Raw genomic sequence first — 23799 nt, forward strand, 5'->3', positions numbered from 1 at the left:
TTGAGCCCACGAGCCACAACTATTGAAGCCCGTGAGCCACAACTACTGAAGCCTGCACGCCTAGAGCCCATGCTCCGCAATAAGAGAAGCCACTGCAATGAGAAGCCCGCTCACTGCAACAAGGAGTAGCCCCTGCTTGCTGCAATTAGAGAAAGCCCGCACGCAACGAAGACCCAACGCAGGACACACAAAAAAACCAGTAGTGTCGGGCTTCCCTGGTGGTGCAGTGGTTGCTTGGTGCAGGGGATGCAGGTTCGAGTCCTGGTCTGGGAGGATCCCACATGCCGCAGAGCACTGGGCACGTGCACCACGGCTGCCGAGCCTGTGTGCCACAACTACCGAAGGCCGCACACCCGGAGCCCATGCTCTGCAACAAGAGAAGCCCGCACGCAGCAGCAAAGACCCAACGCGGCCAAAAATAAATCTTTTTTTAAAAAAAAAGAGGTGCTCAATAAATATTGTTTTAAAAAAGTAGTGTTGGGCTTCCCTGGTGGCGCAGTGGTTGGGAGTCCGCCTGCCGATGCAGGGAACGCGGGTTTGTGCCCCGGTTCGGGAGGATCCCACACGCCACGGGGCGGCTGGGCCCGTGAGCCATGGCCGCTGAGCCTGCGCGTCCGGATCCTGTGCTCCGCAGTGGGAGAGACCACAACAGTGAGAGGCCCTCGTACCGCCAAAAAAAAAAAAAAAAAAGTAGTCATTCATAAAATTCAGGTGGTTGTATTTGAACGCCAATACCATTCTAATTAGGATGTAGCTTTACAGAATAATCTTCAGAAGGAATAGTCCTCACAAGCAGCTGATCAACAATAACTTTAACTATCAAAGTGTTTTTGTTTAACGGTGAAAGGTAGAATTAGTAAACTGCTGAAGAAATAAGCCAATCTGGTTTTGTACTTTGTTCTTTTAGAGATGTATATAAACTTAATAAAGCCATTGACTTAAATGTTAACAATGACTTAGGTTCTAACTTTAAAACTGTATTTCCCCTTGCCCCAAATACTATATTCTAAAGATATGGCAAAATTTCAGTATACAATTATGTACTTTGTGAAGATTGTAAATATCTAAAACAATAAGAGTTCTAAACTGAAAGTGTATTGCTGTGACAAATCTTGAACTGAGCTTTCTCTTTCAGGAGAGAATACAGGAGTTGAGTGTATTGTTTTTATTGGAGATAGTTTTAGACAGTATTAAAGCATAATTTCAACAGGTTAAAAAAAATGCAACACAGTTTCAGCCAAGGAAGTTTTGCAATGAAAACAACATGCTACAACCATATGACTCAGCGATTCTACTCCTAGGTAGAGTACCCAAAGGGACTGAAAAGAGCTATTCAAAGAAAAACCTGTACACTGATATTCATAGCAATACTATTCAAAATAGTGCTATTCACAATAGCCAAAATGTCCATCAACAGATGAGTGGATAAACAAAAGTGATGTATTCATACAATGGAATATTGTTCAACCACAAAAGGAATGAAGTGCTGATACAGGCTACAGCACAGATGAACTTTGAAAACATTATGCTGAATGAAAGAAGCCAGGCACCATACATATTGCATGGTTCCATTTTCATGAAATATCCAGAAGAGGAGAATCCTTAGAGACAGAAAGCAGTTTAGTGATTGGGAGGAAATAGGGATATAGGGGAAGGGAGAGTAACTCAGTGGGTATGGGGTTTCTGTTTGGGGTGATGAAATGTTTTGTAACCAGAGAGAGGTAATGGTTGTACAACATTGTGAATGTACTAAATGCCACTGAATTGTTCATTTTTTAGAAGTTTAAAATATGAGTTTTATGTTATGTTTTACCTCAATAAAAAAAATTTTACCAGTACCTGAAGACTGTAAAATATTCCAGTGAATATTTTGGTGAACCCTACCAAGATGTTTACATTCTTTTGGTTAAAATATAATCTAGCATCAAAGCACTATCATTTGTTTCAACTGCTCTTTGTATTTACAAAAAAGACAGCAAAGATTTAAAAAAAAACTCCCAGAGGGATATAAATACTCAGATACTGATAAGATTTCTTTGAACACTGTAATAATCTAGTGTGATGAACTGTGCCCCAGTGGTCTATGGAATAATAAATGCAAAAGATATCCTGGGTGAAAAGAGAGTCTGAATTATGCAACATACATTTAAAAAGCATTCTTTTTATTTTCTTGAGTCTTGAAATTGCTTAGTCATTTAGGAATAACGATGGGTGGCTCATACTGTGGATTGCTTTTCTCAACATCCATTTCAGTCCTCTGTTATCTTACAAAGCCTGGGAAGCTTTGAAACAACTACATTTCCCAGACTTCCTTGCAGCTAGGATTCTCTTCACCTAGTATAGGTACTTTGGGTTCCACCAATCAGCATTTTTATTTTCAAGAATTTTTATTGGCAGAGAGGCAGAATGCATGCATCCATTTTGTAAGTGTGGTTCATGGAAGAGATCGTGTGACTTGAAGTCTAGAAGCTGTCCTGGCAGCCTCTTAATTTAGCAGGTGTTTTCCCAATTCAGTAGTTTGAGCAACAGTGATAACATATTCAGAGTCAGGATTGTTCTGGTTATCTATTGCTGTGTAATGAACCATCCCCAAACTTCGTGAATTAAAACAACTACTTACTATTATTACTCATGCATTTACTGGGCTCAGGTAAGCAATTCTCCATTGGGGTCTCTCATGAAATTACATTTAGATGTTGGCTGGGCTACGGTTATCTGAAGGCTTGACTCGGCTGGATGTCCAGGGGGCTCACTCACATGGCTGGCAGTTGATACTGGCTATTGGCTGGGAGTTCACCTGGCAGTGTTGGCTGAAGCACCTACATGCAGCTTATGCAACTTCTCCATGTTGCTCGGGATGCTCACAGCATGGTCTTTGGGTGTAGAGAAGGAGCACCCAAGGGCAAGCATTCCCCAAAGCAGGAAGCCAAAGTCACCAGAAGCTAAGGGTTATGACAAGAACAGGCAGAGCATCACTTCTACTACACTCTGTTGGTCAAATGATGTCACACAACCAATCCAGGTTCATGAGGGTGAAGATACAGATGAGAGAGTGGCAAACTCAATTGCAAAAGAGCACGTAGGATGGGAGACACTGTTTATGCCGTCCTTGGAAAACATAATTTGTTACAAGGGTAGAGTGGTTTGGAGGGCTAAAATTACCCTTTCTGCTTTTCTAGCCATTTTATAAGCACCCAATTCCTCATGTGAAATCTCCTTCTGCTTGACTTAGCCAGAATGGGGTCTGTTGACTACAGCTGGATCCTGACAATACTGGAGGGCAGGACTTCACTGTTGCCGGGCAAATGACATTCCAATATATTACTCTGTATACAACTGAAACGGAGCAATGATGCTCTGAGGTTTGAGTATCTGGAATTGGAAAGTCTTGATCTTGCCTAAGCCACTTACCAGTAAGTCATTTACCCTCACCAAGCCTCAAGTTCCCCATCTGGAAAATGGAAATGATGATGATAATAAACATGGCACCTAACCACATATAATTACTGGGCAGATTAAATGAATCCAGGTGCAATACTGCCACAAAGCCTAGTCTGCGGAGATGATGCTAGGCGAAGTTTGTTTTGGTTGTTTACTCAGCTCATACTGCCTCCCTGTCTTTGGGAAGTGGTTTATCTGCAAACACAGTGAAGTTAAGTAGCTGGCCCAGAGGCACACTGCCAAGAGTAGGGAAAATAAGATACAAACCCACATAGTCTGGCTCCATAGTCTACGCTCCTAACTCTTAAGCCTTCTCTTAAACTGAAAATTGAAGTTGATTGCAAGTTAGCTAGGAAAGGAGCAGGTGCTGCAAATGGTGGGCATGCCATGAAAATGGGGACAGAGATGAGGGTAAGCAAAGGAGTATTTTAGAAGATGGCGAGAACAGCACATAGCAAAGCTCCAAGGAGGAACAGACGTCGGGGGCATTCACGAAAATGAGAGAAGGCTAACACGGCAAGAGAACTTTCTCCCCTTGTTCACACTGTGGCCCACCTAGAAGATGATACTCTTTGTACGGGCCATTGGAGTAAGTGGATGAGCTCTTTGTGGCTGGAGGCACCTGCCCTGGGGTCCGTGGGTCTCAATCTTGGGCACACCTGTAATGTATTTGTAGGAAATCTGGTCTAGAATGTAGGGAGCAAGAGGAAAGTCAACCAGGAGACTGGTGTGGTGAGACAGACCCAGGACATGTGCAACCTCATAGGCCATGAGAAAGACTTGAATGCTAGTTTGAGGGCGTTGGGAAGCCACTGAAGGATTTTAACTAGGGGGAAGGCGTAAGTCAATTTGCCTTGGGCCTTCAGGAGAACACTGATCACTGAGAAGAGAATAGATGGGAGAGCACGGTATAGAAACAGGGAGCCAGTTAGGAGGCTGTTGCAGGGGTCTTGGAGAAAGAAACGAGGACAGCTGAGACTAAGATGGTGCCAGGGGAGGTGCAGACAAGCATACGGGTTTGGGATATATTTCAGAGCTGAAACTACCTGGGCTAGAGATGAATTCAATATAAAGGTGAAGGAGAAAGGATAATAATGTTGCCTCTCTCACACTGTTCTCAACGGGGATTAAATTTGATTACATACAAGTTCTTCAAAAAGTTAAACATAGATTTACCATATGATCTAGCAATTCCTCTCCTAGATATCTATCCAAAAGAATTGAAAGCAAGAATTCACACAAATACTTGTGTACCCATTTTCACAGCAGTATTATTCACAATAGCCAAAATATGGAAACAAGCCAAATGTCTATCAATGGACAAATGGATAAACAAAATGTGTTATATTCATACCACAGAATATTATTCATCCATAAAGAGGAATGACGTACTGATACACGCTCCAACATGGATGGACCTTGAAAACATCATGCGAAGAGAAATAATCCAGACACAAAGGGAAAATATTGTATGATTCCACTTACATGAAGTACTAAAAGTAGGCAAATTCATAGAGACAAAGTAGAATAGAGGTTACCAGGAACTGGGGGTTGGGGGGTGGAAAGGAATGAAGGGTTACTATTGTTTAATGGGTACGGAGTTTCTGTTTGGTACAATGAAGGGTGCTGAAAATAAATAGTGGTGATGGTTGTACAACACTGTGAATCTTCTCAATGCCACTGAATTGTACTCTTAAAATGGTTCAAATGGTAAATTTCATGTTATGTATATTTTACCGCAAAAAAAAATTGATTATGTACATTGAGTGATCAGCACATACCCGGCCCACAGTTGTCTGGGCTCAATGAATGAAACTATTTTTTTCACAGGTCTGGCACATACTTGCCTTTTTCAGAGGGGAATCTCTCTCATTCCATAAGGCCGAGAACCTTGAACTTAGGAGTCTGTCTGCCCTGGAGCCCTCTTGGACATCCTGAGTCCTTTCCCATCACACCTGGGTCTCCTGTGGACACTGTCCACATGGAACCCCAAGTCACAGTCTACTTAACAGAATGAGGCCCCTCCTCACTGGAACCAGCAAGAAGACATCCCAGGAAGGCCTCCCATCCCTCACCATCTTGCCCTTTTGGTCTTTCTAAGGCTACATCACTAAGCTGTAGAGGTGGGATAATTTCAGAGTGAAATCGTTACAGAGAAGAGGAAAAGCTAAAGATCAGGGTATCTTAAGCTTTCCCTGGAGTCTCCAGGGGAAAGAACTCAAAACTTAAGTCCTTCACCGGGACAGGATCCACTCCTGTTGATCACCCACCCCCACATATACCTGGCTCTCCTGGCCTTTGGCTTGCCAACTATCTCCCATACGGGCTTCTTCAAGTCTCTGAATCTCCGCCCACCAATGATTGGCCTTTACAGTGCCTCCGGTCTGAGTTATTCTCTGGAATGGTGCCCTAGTGATTAAGTGACACCTTTGTCACCCAAGTCTTATAGAAGAGCTGGGTCCCTTGAACAGGAGTGGACTTGGATTCTCCAGGTCTAATTTCCCTTACTATAAGCTCCCATGAGAGCTGCAGGGAAAGTGGTTCCTTTCTTTACTGACCCTGTTAGATTAAACACATGCTTACCTCTCAACACAGACTTTCATTTTCAGGTTCAGTACAGTTTAAACCATACGGAAAAAAGAAAATATGTCTTCAAATAACAGGGCATCTCATCCCTTTCTGGTGTCTTGAACCCCGAGCCAGCTTATTTCTTGCTCTCCTGGTGAGTCCTCCCAAATAATAAAGCATGTCCTTTCAGTGGTAGCCATCATCATTTTTAAGGAAGGGCTCCAGCTCAATAACATTTTTCATTTATTTCAGAAGACTCTCTGGAATAGGATACCATTGCCAATGTTTTCTTACACTATTATTACTGTTATTGCAACAGAGGGAAAGGGAAGTTTATTCAATAAGTGGTATTGTGCAACTGGACAATTATTTGGAGGAAAAATAGCTAGATTCATGCTTTATCTGAAACTCTCACACTAAAATCAATTCCAAATAGATTAAAGATTTGGGTATTAAAAGAGAGAGAGGGGCTTCCCTGGTGGCGCAGTGGTTGAGAATCCGTCTGCCAATGCAGGGGACACGGGTTCGTGCCCCGGTCTGGGAAGATCCCACAAGCCGCAGAGCGGCTGGGCCCGTGAGCCGTGGCCACTGAGCCTGTGCGTCCGGAGCCTGTGCTCCACAACGGGAGAGGCCACAACAGTGAGAGGCCCGCGTACCACCAAAAAAAAAAAAAAGAGAGAGAGGAACCATATGAATTAAAGAAGGAATTTAAGCTTCCAAAAGGCAGGCAACCAGCAGTTGGTAGCCTCTCCTAATTCCCATCAGAATACCTACAAAGATACAACCATAGAGAGGGATAACTATCAATATTAAAAGATGAAGACTGATAAATAAATGCCAAATATAGTAGCAATTGAGTCCAATTTGATGGTAGATGCAACTGGACTAGAATGGAGGGGTCCCTATCGTCTTCAGCTCATGCTAGAGAGGCTCCCTGATAAAAAAAAAAAAAAGGATGAAGAAGCTTGGGCTATTTCCCACCATTTGTCTCTCAACCAGAGTCCCAGGGACTCAGAAATCTGGGCAGCTGGTTCTCTAGAGCAGTGGAGAACGTTAGACACATACCAATCTCCAGATACCACCCCAGACTACGTGAATCAGAATATTTAGGGGAGGCACTCAAGCATGGGTGTTTCTTATAAAACTCCCAAGGTGGGACTTGCCTGGTGGCGCAGTGGTTAAGAATCCGCCTGCCAACACAGGGGACAAGGGTTCGAGCTCTGGTCCAGGAAGATCTCACAGGTCGCGGAGCAACTAAGCCTGTGCACCACAACTACTGAGCCTGCGCTCTTGAGCCCGCAAGCCACAACTGCTGAGCCCGTGCACCACAACTATTGAAGCCCACGCACCTACAGCCCATGCTCTACAACGAGAAGCCACCGCAATGAGAAGCCCATGCACCACAACGAAAAGTAGCCCCCACTTGCCACAAGTAGAGAAAGCCCAAGCCGAGCAATGAAAACCCAACATAGCCCCAAGATAAATTAGCTAATTAAAAAATAATAAATAAATAAAACTGCCAAGGTGGTCTGAATGTGTAGCCAGATTGAGAACCAGTGTTTTGTGTATATTTCTCAGATACTATTCTATAGGGCAGGAAGGTAATCAAGAGATTCTGTCTCCCCCTTTTTGGCCAGTCTGGCTCTTTTGCGGCATTTCTTTCCTTCCTTACAGTCTGGGATGCCCCTCTTCACTATTTCTCCTCCTATCATTTTGATTTCACTTCTTCTGTTCTCAACATTACCTTCTTACTTCTGCCTGCCCCTTAAATATTGGTCTTCCTAGAGCTTGGTTTCTTGAACTATCCTACTAAATTGGAAATTTCATTCAATTCTAAGACTTCTGCTGCCATATATGGACTGAAGACTTCAATTCTTATACAGTAGGGTGAACATCTTCACCTTTATAACTCTCTTCCTGGAGTATATACCCTCCCACTGATGAAGTCCTACCCAACCCAAGGCAGGATAACTGCAGAGGTCTTGAGGAGGTGGCGGAAAGAGAGTGAGACTTTTTTTTTTTAATAGTGGCACAGAAGTTATGTTAAAAAGTAGTCTTGTAGAAGCCCCACTCACCTAGACCATTCATCCCCTCTCTCAGTAGTTAGAACATAATGATGGACCAGATGCCAAGAGAAAGAAGTTAGATGCTGGGACAAGAGAGGAGAAAGAAGAAAGTAGAAGTGCATGGAGGAGACCTCTCTTCTGCCCATTAAACATGAACTTGAACAAGCTAGTGGGGACTGAAAAGGGAAAAGAAAGCAACTTTGGACCATCTCTCAATTCTCTATATGCGTGACTGTCTAATGATAAAACTTTTCCAATAATGAACTGTATCATATTCACAAACAACGACATCTGCCTCTCTCTACCAAGCTTCTAACTCCTTCCTGATGACCCAACGATCATAGGTACCTCAAACACAACATCTAAAATAACCCCTCCTCCTCTCCCTTGCCCCAGTCTGCTCCTTTCCTGTGCCATCTCTGTGACTGGAACTACCATTTCTCTACCTGATATGGGTTAAATTGTGTCCCCCCCACCCAAATCCATATGTTGAAGTCCTAACCCTAGTACCTCACACGTGACCTTGTTTGGAAATAGGATCATTGCAGATATAAATAGTTGACTTAAGATGAGGTCATTAGAGTGGATCCGAATCCAATATGACTAGTGTCCTTATAAAAAGGGGAAATTTGGGTACAGAGACATGCACACAGGGAGAACACCATGTGAATATAAAGGCAAAGATCAGGTGATGCTTTTACAATCCACGGAAAGCCAAAGGTTGCTAGCAAACCACCAGAAACAAAGTGAGAGGCATGGAACAGATTCCCTCTTCAATGCCCAGAAGGAACCAACTTTGCTGACACCTTGATCTTGGACTTGCAGCCTTCAGAACTCTAAGACAATGAATTTCTGTTGTTTAAGCCAACCAATCTGCGGTACCTTATTACAGCAGTACATACCACCCAACAAAGTATATAGCATATATGTATACGGCGTATACCACCCAACAGACTTTCACCCTCCATCTCTCATCCAATGTCCTATGGCTAAATACCATCCAGTTATTCTCCAAAATGTCTCCTAAATTCAGCTATTTTTTCCACTGCCTCTGTAGATATTTTCGGTAATTGGGTAATTATGTTAGGAGAAGATAGAAAACTTAATCCGCCACATGGAGCCAGGATAGGCTGAAGCTGGTGTAAGAGAAAGGGTTGAGGATTCAAAGCAGTTATAGACAAGGTGGGGCTAGCTAGCAGAGGGGGAGAGCGCACGTAGCTGTGGGTAAGATAAACACCAGCTTAACTGGTTGGGAAATGCTGAGACCACAGAGCCTACGTCAAATGTCAAAGAGGTGGGGCTGGCTAGAGGCCAGGGCTCCCCTGGCTCTGTTCCCGCAGTGACTTTGGGGCTGGGCTTTCTCCTGGGTTGCACGCTGGGCGGTGAGTGGAGGTCTCCGGGGTACCTTTGCTACTGGGTCTCCCTCTGCCTGGATGCTGGTGCATATTCCGGAGGCTCCAGCTCCTTTTCCAGCTGCCAACCAGAACAGGCAGCTTTGCTGACAGGCATCCAGGTTCCAGTCCAAGGGGTGTGAACCAAGGCGGGCACTTGGCAGCCCCCAGCACTAGCTCCAGCTCTGCCAGGAAACAGGAGGGTTCACTGTGGCTCCTGGAGTCGTAGTCTACACTTTCGGATCAAGCAGTGAAGGGCCTGGAATAGGATACTCCTTGGACCCCAGAAGGGCTCTGAGCGGCTCTGCTAGTCCTTCTCTCTGTCCCCTGCTCCTCCCTCCCTCCCTGCCCCCTCCCTCCTCACGCTGTCCCCCAGCCCGTGTCCACTCCTCTCTCACCCCATTCACCCCCCGCGGCTATCACCTCTTCCTCCATTCTTCATCCCCTCTTTGCACCCCTTCCTTCCCTCCTCCCTGCCTCCAACGTTTCCTTCTCCTTACCGCCAGCTCCCACACTTCTCCTTCCCCCAATTTCTCGCTCTCCCTCCCTTACTCTTGTCCAGATCTTTCCACCTTGCTCCTCACTTCCCCCTCCGCCCTCCTCTCCCTGAGCCCTACCACCTCCCCCCCAAGCCCCGCCCGCCACTGTTTGCTTTGCTCCCGGAACCGAAGCGGATGCAGGGGTTGCCCTGCCCGTGCCCGGCCCTGCCCCACTTCTGGCAGCCGGGGTCTCCCTTCATGGCCTCCGGCTCTGGGGCTCAGGGGCCCCTGCTCAGCATGCAGAGCCTGCGAGCGCAGTACGCAGGCCTGAGACGGCGACAGAAGGCCCAGGCCCACGTGGTGGTGCTGCCGAAAGGTAGGGCCGGGCAGGTGCTGGGGGCAGAAGGGAAGGGCACGAGGGCCTGGCTGTGGGCAGAATGGGTGGCTGCGCGGTGGGCAGCGCAGGGCCAGGGCTCTGCGGGCCTCCTGGTGCGGAAGAGCGGGGAGGCGGGCTAGGCAGAGGCAGGACACGGAGGCCGGTGCTCTGGGGCCTCAAGCAGGCAGCTGGCGGGCAGCGCGCTGCCAGGGAGAGAGGACACGTGACGTTCCCAGCAGCTGGGGCACTGGCCCGAGGGAACGCAGGGCTCAGGGACTCGGGAGGCACCCAGGCTCCCCAAGCGAGCTCTGCACCCCGTCAAACAGCAGCTGGGGAGGGGCCCTGAGACACAGAAGCCCCGCCCCCGGGGAACAGCCTCCTCCCTTTGGGAGCTCAGATTTATTCCAGGAGGAAGTTAGCAGCACAGGGCTCAGAAAGCAAGCGATTGTCAAATCCCAGCCCTTCACCCTCTAACGGAGAGGGCAAGTCAGGAGAGGTCGGAAGACCCCCCTGAAAGGTCAAGGCTGTGCTCTGGGAATTTCTGTGGCTGCTTTAGACAGTTCAGGACTCACCGAGCAGCCCACCCCGCTCTAGGCAAGTCTGGGAAGGAATCAGGGGCCAGAGGATCCTCACTGTCCGGGACAGGAAGGGCACTGCCTTGGGCTAAAGGCACCCGTCTCTCATGCCAATGAGTGGGGCCCATTTGAACTGAACTGGTTCAGCCAAATAGCCCCCTCTCTCTGCAGGGCAGAAGCTGGCAGTTTCCTAAAGCCATATTCCATCCTCAAGGGTATGAATTCATTCAGCTACTCAGCAAGCATTAATTAAACTTGTATCAAATGAAAGCAGATTTAACACACCTGTGGTTCAGACTCACATCCATGTGATGGGTATGCCCCCAAAGACATCTCAAACTCAGCAAGCCCCGTAGAATTCACCACCCCTGTCCCACCCCTCCCCGCTGCCCCTTTCTCCTGCATCCTAGAACTCAAACCTCCCTCCTCCGTCGTCACCACTTGATGAGTTACGTCATGGATGTGAGTTACATCATGAGTTACAACAAGGCTCTGCTTCCCCAGGGAAGACTTCTCGCTCGCAGGCTCAGTCAGAATCTTTCAGGGCATTTCTAGCAGTTTGCAAGGCCACCTTCTTGCTCTGACTGTGAGAAGTAGTGTGCTGTGTGATGGAGTGTTCCTGTGCTTGGTCTCTGGAGAAGGGCCTGAACCTGTGTCCCAGCTCTACCACTGACTTGCTCTGTGCAGCTCTGAACAAGTCACGTCCGTTACTCTGTGACTCAGCTTCCTCCTCTTGCAGCTGGGAATAACTGTAGTCCCCAGAGTAGAGGGTTGTGGTGGGAACTAAATAAATTAATATGTATAAAGCTCCTTAGGGTTTTCTGTGCTACTTGGCTGAGGACCAGATCGTTATGTCACGTGAGTCTGAGTTAGAAGGACACTTGAAGCACTTGGACTGGGCGTCGGGAATAAGGTGGTTCTCCAGGGAGAAATCAGAGTAAGATTACAAAAATGAGGTGAAAATGATGCTGGGGGAGGGGGCAAAAAATCGATTTTGCCTGCAGATTAGCAACAGGCTGGATTGTGGTACCATTCACTGAGATAGAGAATATAGGAGAAAAAGATTTCTGATTAGGAAGAGATGAATTGGTTTGTGAATATGCTGCATTTGAGGGAGTTGTCTGTAAAACTGCCAACCAGCCTGGATCTCAGGAGAGAAATGTGGGCTGGAGATATAGATTTGGGGTCATCAACATATCGGTAGTAGTTGAAGCCATGGGCATGGATAAAATTGTGCAGGACCAATGTGGAAATTGATAAGAGGCTGGGATGGCAATTGGAGTTCTACAATACTCAAATATGGAAGGGACAAGCAGAGGAAAAGAAGTCAGGGAAGATAGCAGTCAAAATGGTAGCAGATGAATATTAGCCCGAAAAAGGAAATTCACACATGCTGAATCTTGGGTGAACCTACATGAACCTTGAGGACATTATGCTAAGTGAAATAAGCCAGCCACAAAAAGACAAGTGCTATCATGATCTACTCATATGAGATACCTGGAGTAGTCAAATTCACAGAGACAGAAAGTGGAATGGTGGTTGCCAGGGTGGGGGAGATGAAGAGTTGTTGTTTAATGGGTATAGTGTCAGTTTGGGAAAGATGAGAAAGTTCTGGAGATCAGATACACAACAGTGTGAATGGACTTAACACTATTGAACTGTACACTTCAAAATGGCTAAAAGGGTAAACTGTATGTTGTGTGTCTTACCACAGTTCATTCTTCTTCAATGATAGGAGAAAACCAGGAGATATGAATGCCATGAAGCCAAGCAAGTAGAGGGAATTTAGGGATCCCCTGTGTCCAGCATAGCAGAGACTCAGGAAGACAGAGTGGCCATTGAGATTGGCTCCCACTAAGACTAGATCTCAGTGTCTTAAGACGCTGGGTTGTATCTGGAAGGGCACGTACTCTGGGAGCTGATCAATGGAAGGAAGCCCTCTGGAATTAGCTTTCTTCATCCTGTCTTAGTGTTATGGAATGAATTTAGATTCTAGAAATGCAGTGGCAGGTGTTCTGGATTCCTAGCACTAGAATTCAAAGGCTTCCTTCTGGCTTTATTCCTTCAACACCATCTCTCCACTCACACCATGTACTCTGTCACCTAGGGGCCTCCAGCAGGGACAAATGTCAGAATGCTCAAGGGAGCTTCACTGCATTTCAGAGGGAATTCCAGGCTGGCCACAGGTCTCCTTTCTATAGGAAAATGGCTTTCAGTCATCTCTCCAACCCTCAATGCCACCAAGAGTTGACAAGAAACTATCATGTCCCACAAGGTGGTAAAAAGATGTCCCTGAGAAGGAAGAAAGACATCGGTCTGCCTTCTCATCCCTGAAGCCAGTTCAGGGAAGCAGTAGGTGCTGCAAACATGTTCCCAGAACAGTGGCTATGGTTCAGAAAGATAAAGACCAGTGCTCCAAAAGGAACTGCCTCAAAACACAGTTCCCCTCTCCTCTGCCTTGGGTGCTAAACCCATTATCAGAATCCCACAACACAAAACCCTGTAAGTTAAGAATAACCCTTTGCACTGGCCAGTGTATGTGAATCACTCGTGTGGGTAAACATACGTTGTGCCCTTGGTCCCCGTTATTTTAGTCTGAAATGCGAGTTCCCTAGTTCTTCCTATGGTTCACTCCCTCACTGCAGTCAAAAACTAAAGTCTCCTATTAAATTCTATCACACTCGAATGTTTTTTTCCATAGCATTGATTACCACCAGAAACTTGACTATAGTATGTTTCTTTGCTTATTTTTTCTACTCCACTAGACCACAGCATGAAGAGGTAGATTTTGCCTCAGTGTCCATTACTGTATTCCCAAGACCTAGAATAAATAATGCCTGGCACATTATAAGGGCCTAATAAATATTTGTTGAATAAATGAATAATTGTGCATGAATGTGTGTGTGTGTGTATGTGTGTGTGTTAGAGAGAGGTAATGCAAGTGCGTTGGGTACCTGGCCTCCTTGATGTATTTGGCATGGCCTTCCTTCAGCTTGAAAGCTCTGAGACCTCCAAAATGAGAGCCACCCATGTACTTTGCAGTGCTGACCCAGCTGGTGCCTTGCTTTCTCAGGAGGGAACATGCCTGCTCCTGCTGAGGCCATGGTCAGTGCTGTTTGGATTAACAAGGAGAGAAGGCATTCACTGTCCCTAGAAGAGGCGGATCCTGAGGCAGAGGAGACGCTGGAGGAGGCTGACAGGGGCTGTCTGCAGGCCCCCGAGTCTCCATGGCACACACACCTAGAGATGCACCACTCGGTCCAAACCTTCCACCAGGAAACCAGTCGTCAAGTAAAGCACAAGGACAAGTTCATGGGGTCTGAGCAAAGGCTCCTAGGCTTGTCTGAAGACACTCAAATGACTCAGCAAGGAAGCACGATCCCAGAGGCAGCCCAGCATGAATGTCAAGTGGGCAATACCCCAACAAAGGCAGTGAGATCTGGCTTCAACATTGGTGCTCAGGACCCTCCTTCCATAAAGAAGCCACACAGGTCTGGAAGACCTGTTCACTATCCATTTCCCCGAAGGAAAACTCCCAGGATCTCCCAGGTGGCCCGGAACCTGGGCTTATATGGCCCAGCCTGAAGCTTTCTACCCAAAGGTCTCAACCTTGAGGCCATCTGTGGCCTCACCTAAACACTTAGGAGGCAGAGGCACAGCTAGGGCCTCTAGCTGGGAGCAGAACTGGACTCCATCAATCGTCGGGATGGTGGGACCTGAACTTTGCAGTGGGCACGTAGTCTTGTCCTTCAAAAAAATGAAAGAGAGATTGCCCAGACCAGACTGCTCACAGCTCAGGATGAAAGAGTGCTGTCTGATCAGTGCCACCCCATTCTGCTTATATAAGAAGACATTGCTATGGACATCGATTCAGTCCTTAGAACTAGAGATTTTTGAAATGTAAGACAGAGACCCTAGCCAGTGGATGCCTCTGCAGTGCCCTAGAGTCGACAGGCGTGGGCAATCTGGTTTTCAGTAACTTCTGAGGATTTCTCACATGTTCTGGAGAAGAGGGGCTCTGAGAATTTCCTTTTCCTGGTCGCTATGCCTGGAGGCCAGCTCACTTCCAAGTCTCTACATTCATTGGTAGTGACCACACCATTTTAGCTTGAGCCTCCCAAAGTAGGGTCACCCTGGGTAAAAAGGGTCCAAACGATGCCACCTACTGTTCTGTGTGTTTAAGTGTCTTTAGGAAGGTTTGGTCATCTCTCCCCTCTCACTGATTACACTGCACATTCCAGTCTCATTATAGATTTATTTCCTTTCATCCTTCTCTCTCCATCCTTTCCTTCCTCCCTCCCTCCCTCCCTCCCTCCCTTTTTTCCTATTTGCTCTCTTCTTCCCTTCTTCAATCTCTCTCTCTCCTCTCTCTCTCTCTCTCTCTCTCCAAATTAAACACAGCCCATCACTGAAGATATACAGTCATAGAAGCTTGAAAGAAGAAGATAAAGAAATGTTCCTCCTTGGAAAGTATGTGTTCCTCAAAAGGTGCTCCCTTTTCAACCAAATTTGAATCATTCAGAATATACCAGGAAGGCCTGGTATATTTTAAACAAAAGACAAAGTAAAGCAGGTATTACTTGGGTGGTGGGGAAGAAATTATCTTACCTGGTTAATGTTTAACTTTAATAAACACACCTAAAGTGATTTTTTCCTCATGCCAGATTCTCTCTGTGTAAAGTTTTACCCACATCTTCCTTTTGTCCACATGGTGATCCAGTCTTGCCCACCCACATCGAGAGATGTTACCTGGGAGTGTCATTTCCTGTCAAAATATGTATGTGCCTTCTCCTTGGGCCACCCCGAAATTCCCTCCAATTTGGGGATTCATTGTGATTCCTTTTGTGAATAATTAATAAGAGCCAGTTGTTCATTTTTTTTAATAGTCTAAAGGAAAACAAGGAAATTTTCTGAAAAAACTTTTCCTTTGCTTTTGTTTTAAAGAGGCTTCCCACAAGCAACTCCTCTTTCTACAGTGTATCAATCAGGATAGGCTATGTTTTGCTGAGTAACAACTCCCAAACCTCACACAGCAGCTTTTTTTTTCCCCCACTCATGAAAATTCCACTGTGGATTTGGGCAAACTTCCAGGGCAGCTCTCCTACATTATTACTAACAATTCAAACTGCTTCAATCTTGTGGCACCACCATATATATCAATACTGGTTTCCCTAATCACTGTAGCAGAAGAAAGTGCATTAAAAGTCACATACTGGCTCTCAAATCACTTTGCTTATGTTTCATTGTCCAAGGAAAGTAACACAGGCATATCTCCACTTCAAGGGTATGAGGAAGTGCATTCATTTCATGTGCCCACAAGGAGAGAAGGAATGGAAATACGGATGAGCAGAACTAATGGCTAACACAGGTAGAGAGGGGCCAGGTCATAGTACAATATTAGATTTTATTGTGAATATAATAAGTAGCCATTAAGGGATTTACATATGAGACCAAAATGATTGGATTTGCAGTTTAACCAGATCACTCTGGTTGTTCTACGGAGAATGAGTGGATGGTCATGTTAAGAGGCAATGTCAGGGGAAATTACGGCCAGGGGAAGTTCAGTGGGAAAGATGGGGTCAGCTCAAGCAAAAGTGGGAGCAGAATGGTGCTTTGCGTCCACCTAGAGGGGTGGGATAGGGAGGGTGGGAGGGAGACGCAAGAGGGAGGGGATATGGGGATGTATGTATATGTATTGCTGATTCACTTTGTTATACAGCAGAAACTAACACACCATTGCAAAGCAATTATACTCCAATAAAGATGTTAAAAAAAAAAAGAATGGGAACAGAAGAAAGGGGAAAAAGTAGATACATTTGATATACCTATACTTTGGAGATAGAAACAATAGGATTTACTGAAGGAAAATTACAAGTTCAGTTTGAAGGATACTGAGTTTGAGGTGCTCAGAGACACACCAGTAAAGATATCAAATAAGGGGTTTCCCTGGTGGCACAGTGGTTGAGAATCTGCCTAATGCAGGGGACACAGGTTCGAGCCCTGGTCCGGGAAGATCCCACATGTCACGGAGCAACTGGGCCCGTGAGCCACAACTACTGAGCCTGCACGTCTGGAGCCTGTGCTCCGCAACAAGAGAGGCCGCGAGCGACGGAGAGAGGCCCGCGCCCCACGATGAAGAGTGGCCCCCGCTTGCCACAACTAGAGAAAGCCCTGGCACAGAAACGAAGACCCAACACAGCAAAAATAAATAAATTAATAAACTCCTACCCCCAACATCTTCTTAAAAAAAATATCAAATAGGCAAGTGGATAAATGAGACTAGAGTTCTGGGCTAGACAAAAGAATTGAAGTGTCATGAGTATGTAGAGGTACTTAGAATGAGAAAGGATGGATTCACCTATGCAGAGGAGTAGAGAGAAGACTGGGTCTAGAATGAGTCCCGAAAACTCCCAATTTACGTAGTTGAAAAATCTCTAAGGATTTTTCCAATTCTTACTCAGAAGAGGTGGGGTCAGGGAGAAGGAGGCAGTGAGGCACACTGAAGAGGAGTGACAGGAGAGAAGGGGAGCCCGGGATGTGGAGTCTCAGACCTCAGAGGCAAGAGACAGTGTAAGACTTTGCCCAGGTCACTCCCCTAACTGCAAACCTTCTACAAATCCCCATTTTCTAGAGTCCACATTCTTCTGTCTGGAGTTGCTTTTCCTGAAGCACTGGTTCAAGAGGCCAGAGTCCAAGAGGCAGTGCCGGATATGGGAAAACTTTTCAGCCAAGGGCAGGCCAGTTCAAGTCAGAGCCAACTGACAGCTACCAAGGCTGAGGGTGTCTTTGCTCCAGAGGCGTGGCCTTCTCCTGGGATGGGGTCATTCTAGTGCCTGGGGTAGAGCTGAGGATAAGTGTTCCCTGTGGTAGAGCTTGAAGGGAGAGGGGCAAGAGGAAGGCTGGTTTTGAATCCTTCCACTCCCTTCCCACAAGGCTGCTTCTGCCAGGAGCATTAGACCAGAGCAATCTCTGTTTCTCAACTACACATATGCTTCTCCCAACCCATGGGTGGTCAAACCTGCGGGGCAAAGGGCTCAGATATGTCTGGACTGTCACGCCACCCACTCTGATTGTCTCCCCTGACAGTCAGAACTGGAACTAAACTTCTTTTCCCACACTCTCCCCAGGGTTGGCAGAAGAAGGTTTTCCTAAACTAGAGAATAACCAGATCACATTGTAAATCCTGCCTCCTGCAGCTTACCTTAGGGTCACCCAGCCTTCCAGCCCACAGTGAGGACTCGCCCACAGGGCTGCCGTCTTGCTGGGCTTGGAGATAGGTGCATCTGGGCTCCAATCTCAGCACTGCCATTGGTAAACCTGACCTGAGCTGAGTTACTTAACTCTCAGAGCCACAGATCCCCCAGCTGTAAAATGAGGCGATCATAGCCCCTGGGGTGTGCAGCTGAGGAAGGGAGGATCCTTCTCATTAGCTGTCAATTCTTTTTTAAAAATATTTATTTATTTGGCTGCACCGGGTCTTAGTTGTGGCACGCAGGACCTTTAATTGCGCATGTGGGCTGGCTCTTAGCTGCATCATGTGAATCTAGTTCCCTGACCAGGCTGCATTGGGAGCGAGAAGTCTTAACCACTGGACCACCAGGGAAGTCCCTGGCTGTCAATTCTAATCCATCCCCGCTAGGGGGCAGGCTCCCCTCATGCCAGCTCAGCCTGATTCCCTAACTTATCAGGTACCTCCCCCCCCCCCCCCCCCCCCACCGCTCATTAAAGCTCTTTTTCATCCCAGTTCTTAAGACTTGAAACGGGGCTTCCCTGGTGGCGCAGTGGTTAAGAATCCGCCTGCTAATGCAGGGGACACGGGTTCGTGCCCTGGTCTGGGAGGATCCCACATGCTGTAGAGCAACTAAGCCCGTGTGCCACAACTGCGCTCTAGAACCCGCGAGCCACAACTACCGAGCCCACATGCCACAACTACTGAAGCCCTCGCGCCTAGAACCCGTGCTCCACAACTAGAGAAGCCACCGCAATGAGAAGCCTGCACACCGCAATGAAGAGTAGCCCTTGCTCACCACAACTAGAGAAAAGCCCGCATACAGCAACGAAGACCCAACACAGCCAAAAATAAAATAAATATTTAAAAAAAGACTTGAAACGACTCGAATTTAAGTGTCTCGCATATTGAAGTCAGATCCCACCAACCTCCCCACCCCCAAGCACAGCCTTGATTTATAACTTTAAGATTAGAGGGAGGGGCGTGGTCTTCTCGCTCACACAACCCTCCCCCTTCTGTGCTGCACACCTTTTTGGCTTTAGGCTAGAAGGACACAGAGAGCTTATGTGGACTGGCTGTGGCGTACTTTTGGTCTCTTTGGCCTTGACCGTTTACACCGACCTCGCTGAGGGTCTGCAGGCTCGGTGTGGACAGGCGGCGCCCCCCACGGGCTCCTGCAGACGAGAAACTCCACTGCAATAGTTCCCTTTGCCTTGGGGGTCCCTTGTGAGAATGCCTGGTTGTGTAGACAGCCGTCCCCCACAATTGCATCAGAGGTCCATCTCTCTTCGTGTGTGGCCACCGTCTCATCTGCCCTCTGCTGGCCCAACTTAGGCCTGTGGACAGGGACGGGGCTATTTTCTGCACCTAGGTGCCGTGATTACCCTTACCACCTTATCTTCCTGGTGGTTCTATACTGACATTTTCCCACTGAGGTCTCTCCTCATCTCTTGGGGCAAGCCTACTTGCCAAGCAATCATCCAACTGGGGGGGATAATGTGTTGCCCCGCCCACTTTCTTGCAATACTACCAACTTAAAAAAAACAAAAACAGGGCTTCCCTGGTGGCGCAGTGGTTGAGAGTCCGCCTGCCAGTGCAGGGGATACGGGTTCGTGCCCCGGTCCGGGAAGATCCCACGTGCCGCGGAGCGGCTGGGCCCATGGGCCATGGCCGCTGAGCCTGTGCGTCCGGGGCCTGTGCTCCGCAGCGGGAGAGGCCACAGCAGTGAGAGGCCCGCGTACCACAAAAAAAAAAAAAAAAAAAAAAAAAAAAAAAAAAAAAAAAAAAAAAAACCTCTTTGACCTTCCTGCCTCTCCTTCTGTGTTCACTCCGTGGATAGGGGAAGACAGAATGGCCTCTATACAAATACTGAATGTCCTGTCACAGATCAACAAAGCGGGACACTACTTAAAGTGGTAAGCACAGATTTTCATCACTAGCATACTACTGCAATAGGGAGCTGAAAACGTCCATTTGTACAGAGGTGACTGTGTGTTTTAAAGGGAGAATGGGGGAGTAGGGAGGGAGGCAAGTAGGGACTTGGAAGTCAGGGAGATGAAAATTGCAGAAGCTAGGAAAGGTGGGATTGGTCCATGTGAAACCCATCCGGGTTTGCTAACTGGTACCTATCAAAATTAGGTTCCTACCCTCCCACAGAGACTAGGAGACAGGGAGCCTATCTTCCTTCAGGAGTTGGCTGGAACAAAATAGCAAATTCTTTTGGCATTGTTGTGATTTCTTTAAGGGGGGGCTTGGGTCATCCTGGGGACGCTGCCTTGACCTATTAGAAACCATGTTCCTGTTGGCTCTAGTCTTCTAGGTTGAGGGCTAGTCAGAGAGAAAGGACTCAGAGGCGCCTAGCTAGAGTTTGGTCAAGGAGAGAATATCAGTCCCAAGGGCAGCCTCCTGCCAGCCTCATATCCCTGAAGAAAAAGGGTCATGCCCATTCCGTCAAAATAGCATTTGTCTCCCAGCCATCTCCAGCTTCTCAAATGTGGGCGGACATCAGAATCACCTGGAGGGCTTGTTAAACCACTGATGGCTGATCCCCACCCACTCAGCAGTTGTGAAGGGGCGGGGAAATTTGCATTTCTAACAGGGTCCCAGGTGCTGCCGATGCTGCTGGTCTGGGGAACACACTTTGAGAACCACTGCTCTTGGGACTGGCTGACCTACAGACCTGGCAGTTCTTAAAATGTGGGGTTCTTTGTGCCTTTGGTTTTCAGCTGTGGATTACTGACACCATTTGGGGGAAAAGAAGGATTCCATGGGCACCGCACCTCTCCTATTGTAGTAGCTATTCAATAATCTACAACCCCCGTCCCTACCTCACCTCCGGGCTGTACTAGACTGAGGAGGGCTGTAGGCAGAGACAGGAGACTATCACCATCCTCACTGTGTCTCAGCTAAGTGAGAGGACTCTGCTTCTGCTTTCAGCAGGAAATTAATCTTACAGTCACAGGGGGAAGAGAGAATTCCCCTCCAGAAGCTGAGCTGTTGACTGGGTGCAAGGAAATACCAAAATCCCCAGCCACTTTTTATTTTTTTCTTTTGCGGTACGCGGGCCTCTCACTGTTGTGGCCTTTCCCGTTGCGGAGCACAGGCTCCGGACGCGCAGGCTCAGCGGCCCTGGCTCACGGGCCCGGCCGCTCTGCGACATGTGGGATCTTCCCGGACCGGGGCACGAACCCGTGTCCCCTGCATCGGCAGGCGGACTCTTAACCACTGCGCCACCAGGGAAGCCCCCCCCACAGCCACTTTTTAATCCAGAACTTCCCAGCATCTGGATTCCAGACAAACGCAGGAAATACGGCATCCTGCCTGAGGGTCCCTCCGGCCCCCTCCGTAAGCATTCAGGCTGTTCGGAAGGCGCCTCCAGCACGCCTGCTGCACCAGCTGACCCCAATTTAAGCCACTGGCTAGGGAGAGGGCTTCTTCCATGGTCCCTTGCTCTCCAATAAATTAGGGCTTTGTCGGCACCTCTGTGTGTATATGGAGAGGGGCTCCGCCACCGTGGCCGATGGAGGAGGTTGGTGGAGGGAAGGGCGCTAAGAGTTTGGTTCCTCCCCTCCTTGGGGAGCTAGAGTCAAGTTCTGCCTCTGACTGTCACACCGATCCACCGTGTGAGAAACAGTGCCTCACAGGGGCATTGCCATGACCACTAGCTAAGATGTCTGGTCTCCTTATTGACCTTATATATTATTTTGAAAAACAATTTTTTTTAACTTGGTTCTTTTGGGTTTTGAGAGAGGCATCGGAAAATTCTTTCAGCTTCTGGACAAATTAGAAATATTTTCTGGTGGAACCTCTAGGATTAGGTCCTTCCTGGGGGGGAATCCTTCTTCTTTGGGGTGACTGTCCTATTTAAGAACTCTGCATCTCAACTTGTGAGTGGGGTACCCCAGATTGAAGGCCAATAGTTCTACTATGGTTATATAACTTGCTCAAGGTGACACAGCTAGCAAATTGCAAAAGGAGAAGCAAATGCAGGCAACCACAATCCAGAGCCACACTCCTAACTCCTATTCAATTAAAGAGGGAAGCCATTAATCGGAGCTGACTCTAATGCCTGGTTGGCCTGCGGTAGCAAACCAAAATCTATGCCCATCAATGCCTCAAGGTTACAGAATGAAAGCTAAGGGCAACCAATCACAAGCAGCCAACTAGGCTTTAAGCTATAGCCAATTTCCTTACTTTGCTTTGGAGTCTTCCCTACAAAAGTCTCTCCCCAGCTCCTGTTGATGGAGTGTTCCTAACCATTTCCGGTTTGGTGCAGCTTGATTGGAATCGATTTTTGCTCAAATAAATGAAGGCACATTAAACATGTTAAGAGTTTATCTTTTAACACTACTATGTTAAAACACCCCCTTCTGACTCCTTCCCCTTCACTTATTTCTGTAAGCATCATAGCTGGGAAATCCCCTTTCAGTGCTGATGGTGAAACTGGTGCTTCCATCTGGAGGCCAGAGAGAACTGTTTGACTTTTTCTAAATACTCTTCCTAAAACTAACCTTTCCCCAGCCTTTGAGGCATTGGTTATCCCTACTCTGCAAAAACAGCCCTTTAGATCACTTCCTTATTGTTGAGAAAGACCCAGTTCACCACCTTCAATTTTTTCCATCTGCATATAAATTCTTAAAGTCTTTTACCAGCTGCAATTGTGTTTCTCCCGCAGCTAATGAATAATATGCTTCCTAGAAACAGTGTTCAAGGGACTGAACTTTTAATATTATGTCTTGGCCTTGGATTTGAGGCAATTACATCGTTTTCCCCTCAACTTCCATCCAGAAAGATGATACATCCACTATGTATTAGTAATCCTTTTGTCTCCCCTTTGTCTGTTCACTGATGAATCCACCCCCTGAATTCCCAAGTCCAGGACGATAATCAAGACTTGACAGCATGTCAACCCCTTTGTCCTGGCCGAGAAATATTGGGTTGGCCAAAAAGATTCGTTTGGGTTTTTCTATAAGATGTTACAGAAAACCCAAACATTTTTTGGCCAACCCAATAGATGCGGGAAAAAGCTGGTGGTGGCAAAACTGCATCTTCTGCTAACCCAAACTCCAAGTGTTTGTAAGATGAGCCTAAGCCAGCCCTCAAAATCAATATCAAGTCCAGATCCAGGTTAGCAAATCTCCCAGGGCAGGAGCTGCTCTCCTTCCTAAGAAATGCAGGTACTTTTGTGGTTGGCAGGTCCTCAGTGTCAACCAACAAATATATATAAATTAATTAATAATAATAATAATAATAATGCAGGAGCCTGCAAATAAGAAAAGGGTTTATATGGGGTCTTAAGAACTGCAGTTTGGGAGACTGATTCGGGTAACCCCAAAAGAGTGTTCCAAGGTAGGGAAAGAGGCAGGGGCTTATAAAGACCAAAAGCCACGAGGTTGTTAAAAGTTGCCTGGCAACACATGAAAAGATGTTCAACATTGCTAATTATTAGGGAAATGCAAATGTAAACTACAATGAGATACCACCTCACACCGGTCAGAATGGCCATCATTTAAAAGTCTACAAATAACAAATGCTGGAGAGGGTGTGGAGAAAACAGAACCCTCCTACACTGTTGGTGGGAGTATAAATTTGTGCAGCCACTATGGAAAACAGTATGGAGGTTCCTCAGACAACTAAAAATAGAATTGCCATATGATCCAGCAATCCCACTCCTG

At 47.0% G+C, this 23799-nt stretch overlaps 1 protein-coding gene across 1 annotated transcript; it reads left to right on the top strand.

The window, feature by feature from the left end:
• The first annotated feature begins 9666 nt into the window (after positions 1-9666).
• On the top strand, positions 9667-16117 carry C8H9orf152 (chromosome 8 C9orf152 homolog). The gene is made up of 2 exons (XM_059072266.2): positions 9667-10321; positions 13970-16117. Exons 1-2 carry the CDS (start codon positions 10141-10143, stop codon positions 14479-14481), a joined length of 693 nt encoding a protein of 230 aa, XP_058928249.1. The 5' UTR covers positions 9667-10140; the 3' UTR covers positions 14482-16117.
• The last annotated feature ends 7682 nt before the right edge of the window (positions 16118-23799 follow it).

This window comes from Kogia breviceps, chromosome 8, assembly GCF_026419965.1.
Source record: "Kogia breviceps isolate mKogBre1 chromosome 8, mKogBre1 haplotype 1, whole genome shotgun sequence".
Lineage (NCBI taxonomy): Eukaryota > Metazoa > Chordata > Mammalia > Artiodactyla > Physeteridae > Kogia > Kogia breviceps.

Excerpts from the sequence above, each read along its gene's own strand:
- C8H9orf152 (XM_059072266.2), top strand. The coding sequence starts at position 10,141 with ATGCAGGGGTTGCCCTGCCCGTGCCCGGCCCTGCCCCACTTCTGGCAG. Across the intron at positions 10,322-13,969 it reads CGTGGTGGTGCTGCCGAAAG|GAGGGAACATGCCTGCTCCT; the intron begins GTAGGGCCGGGC and ends TTGCTTTCTCAG.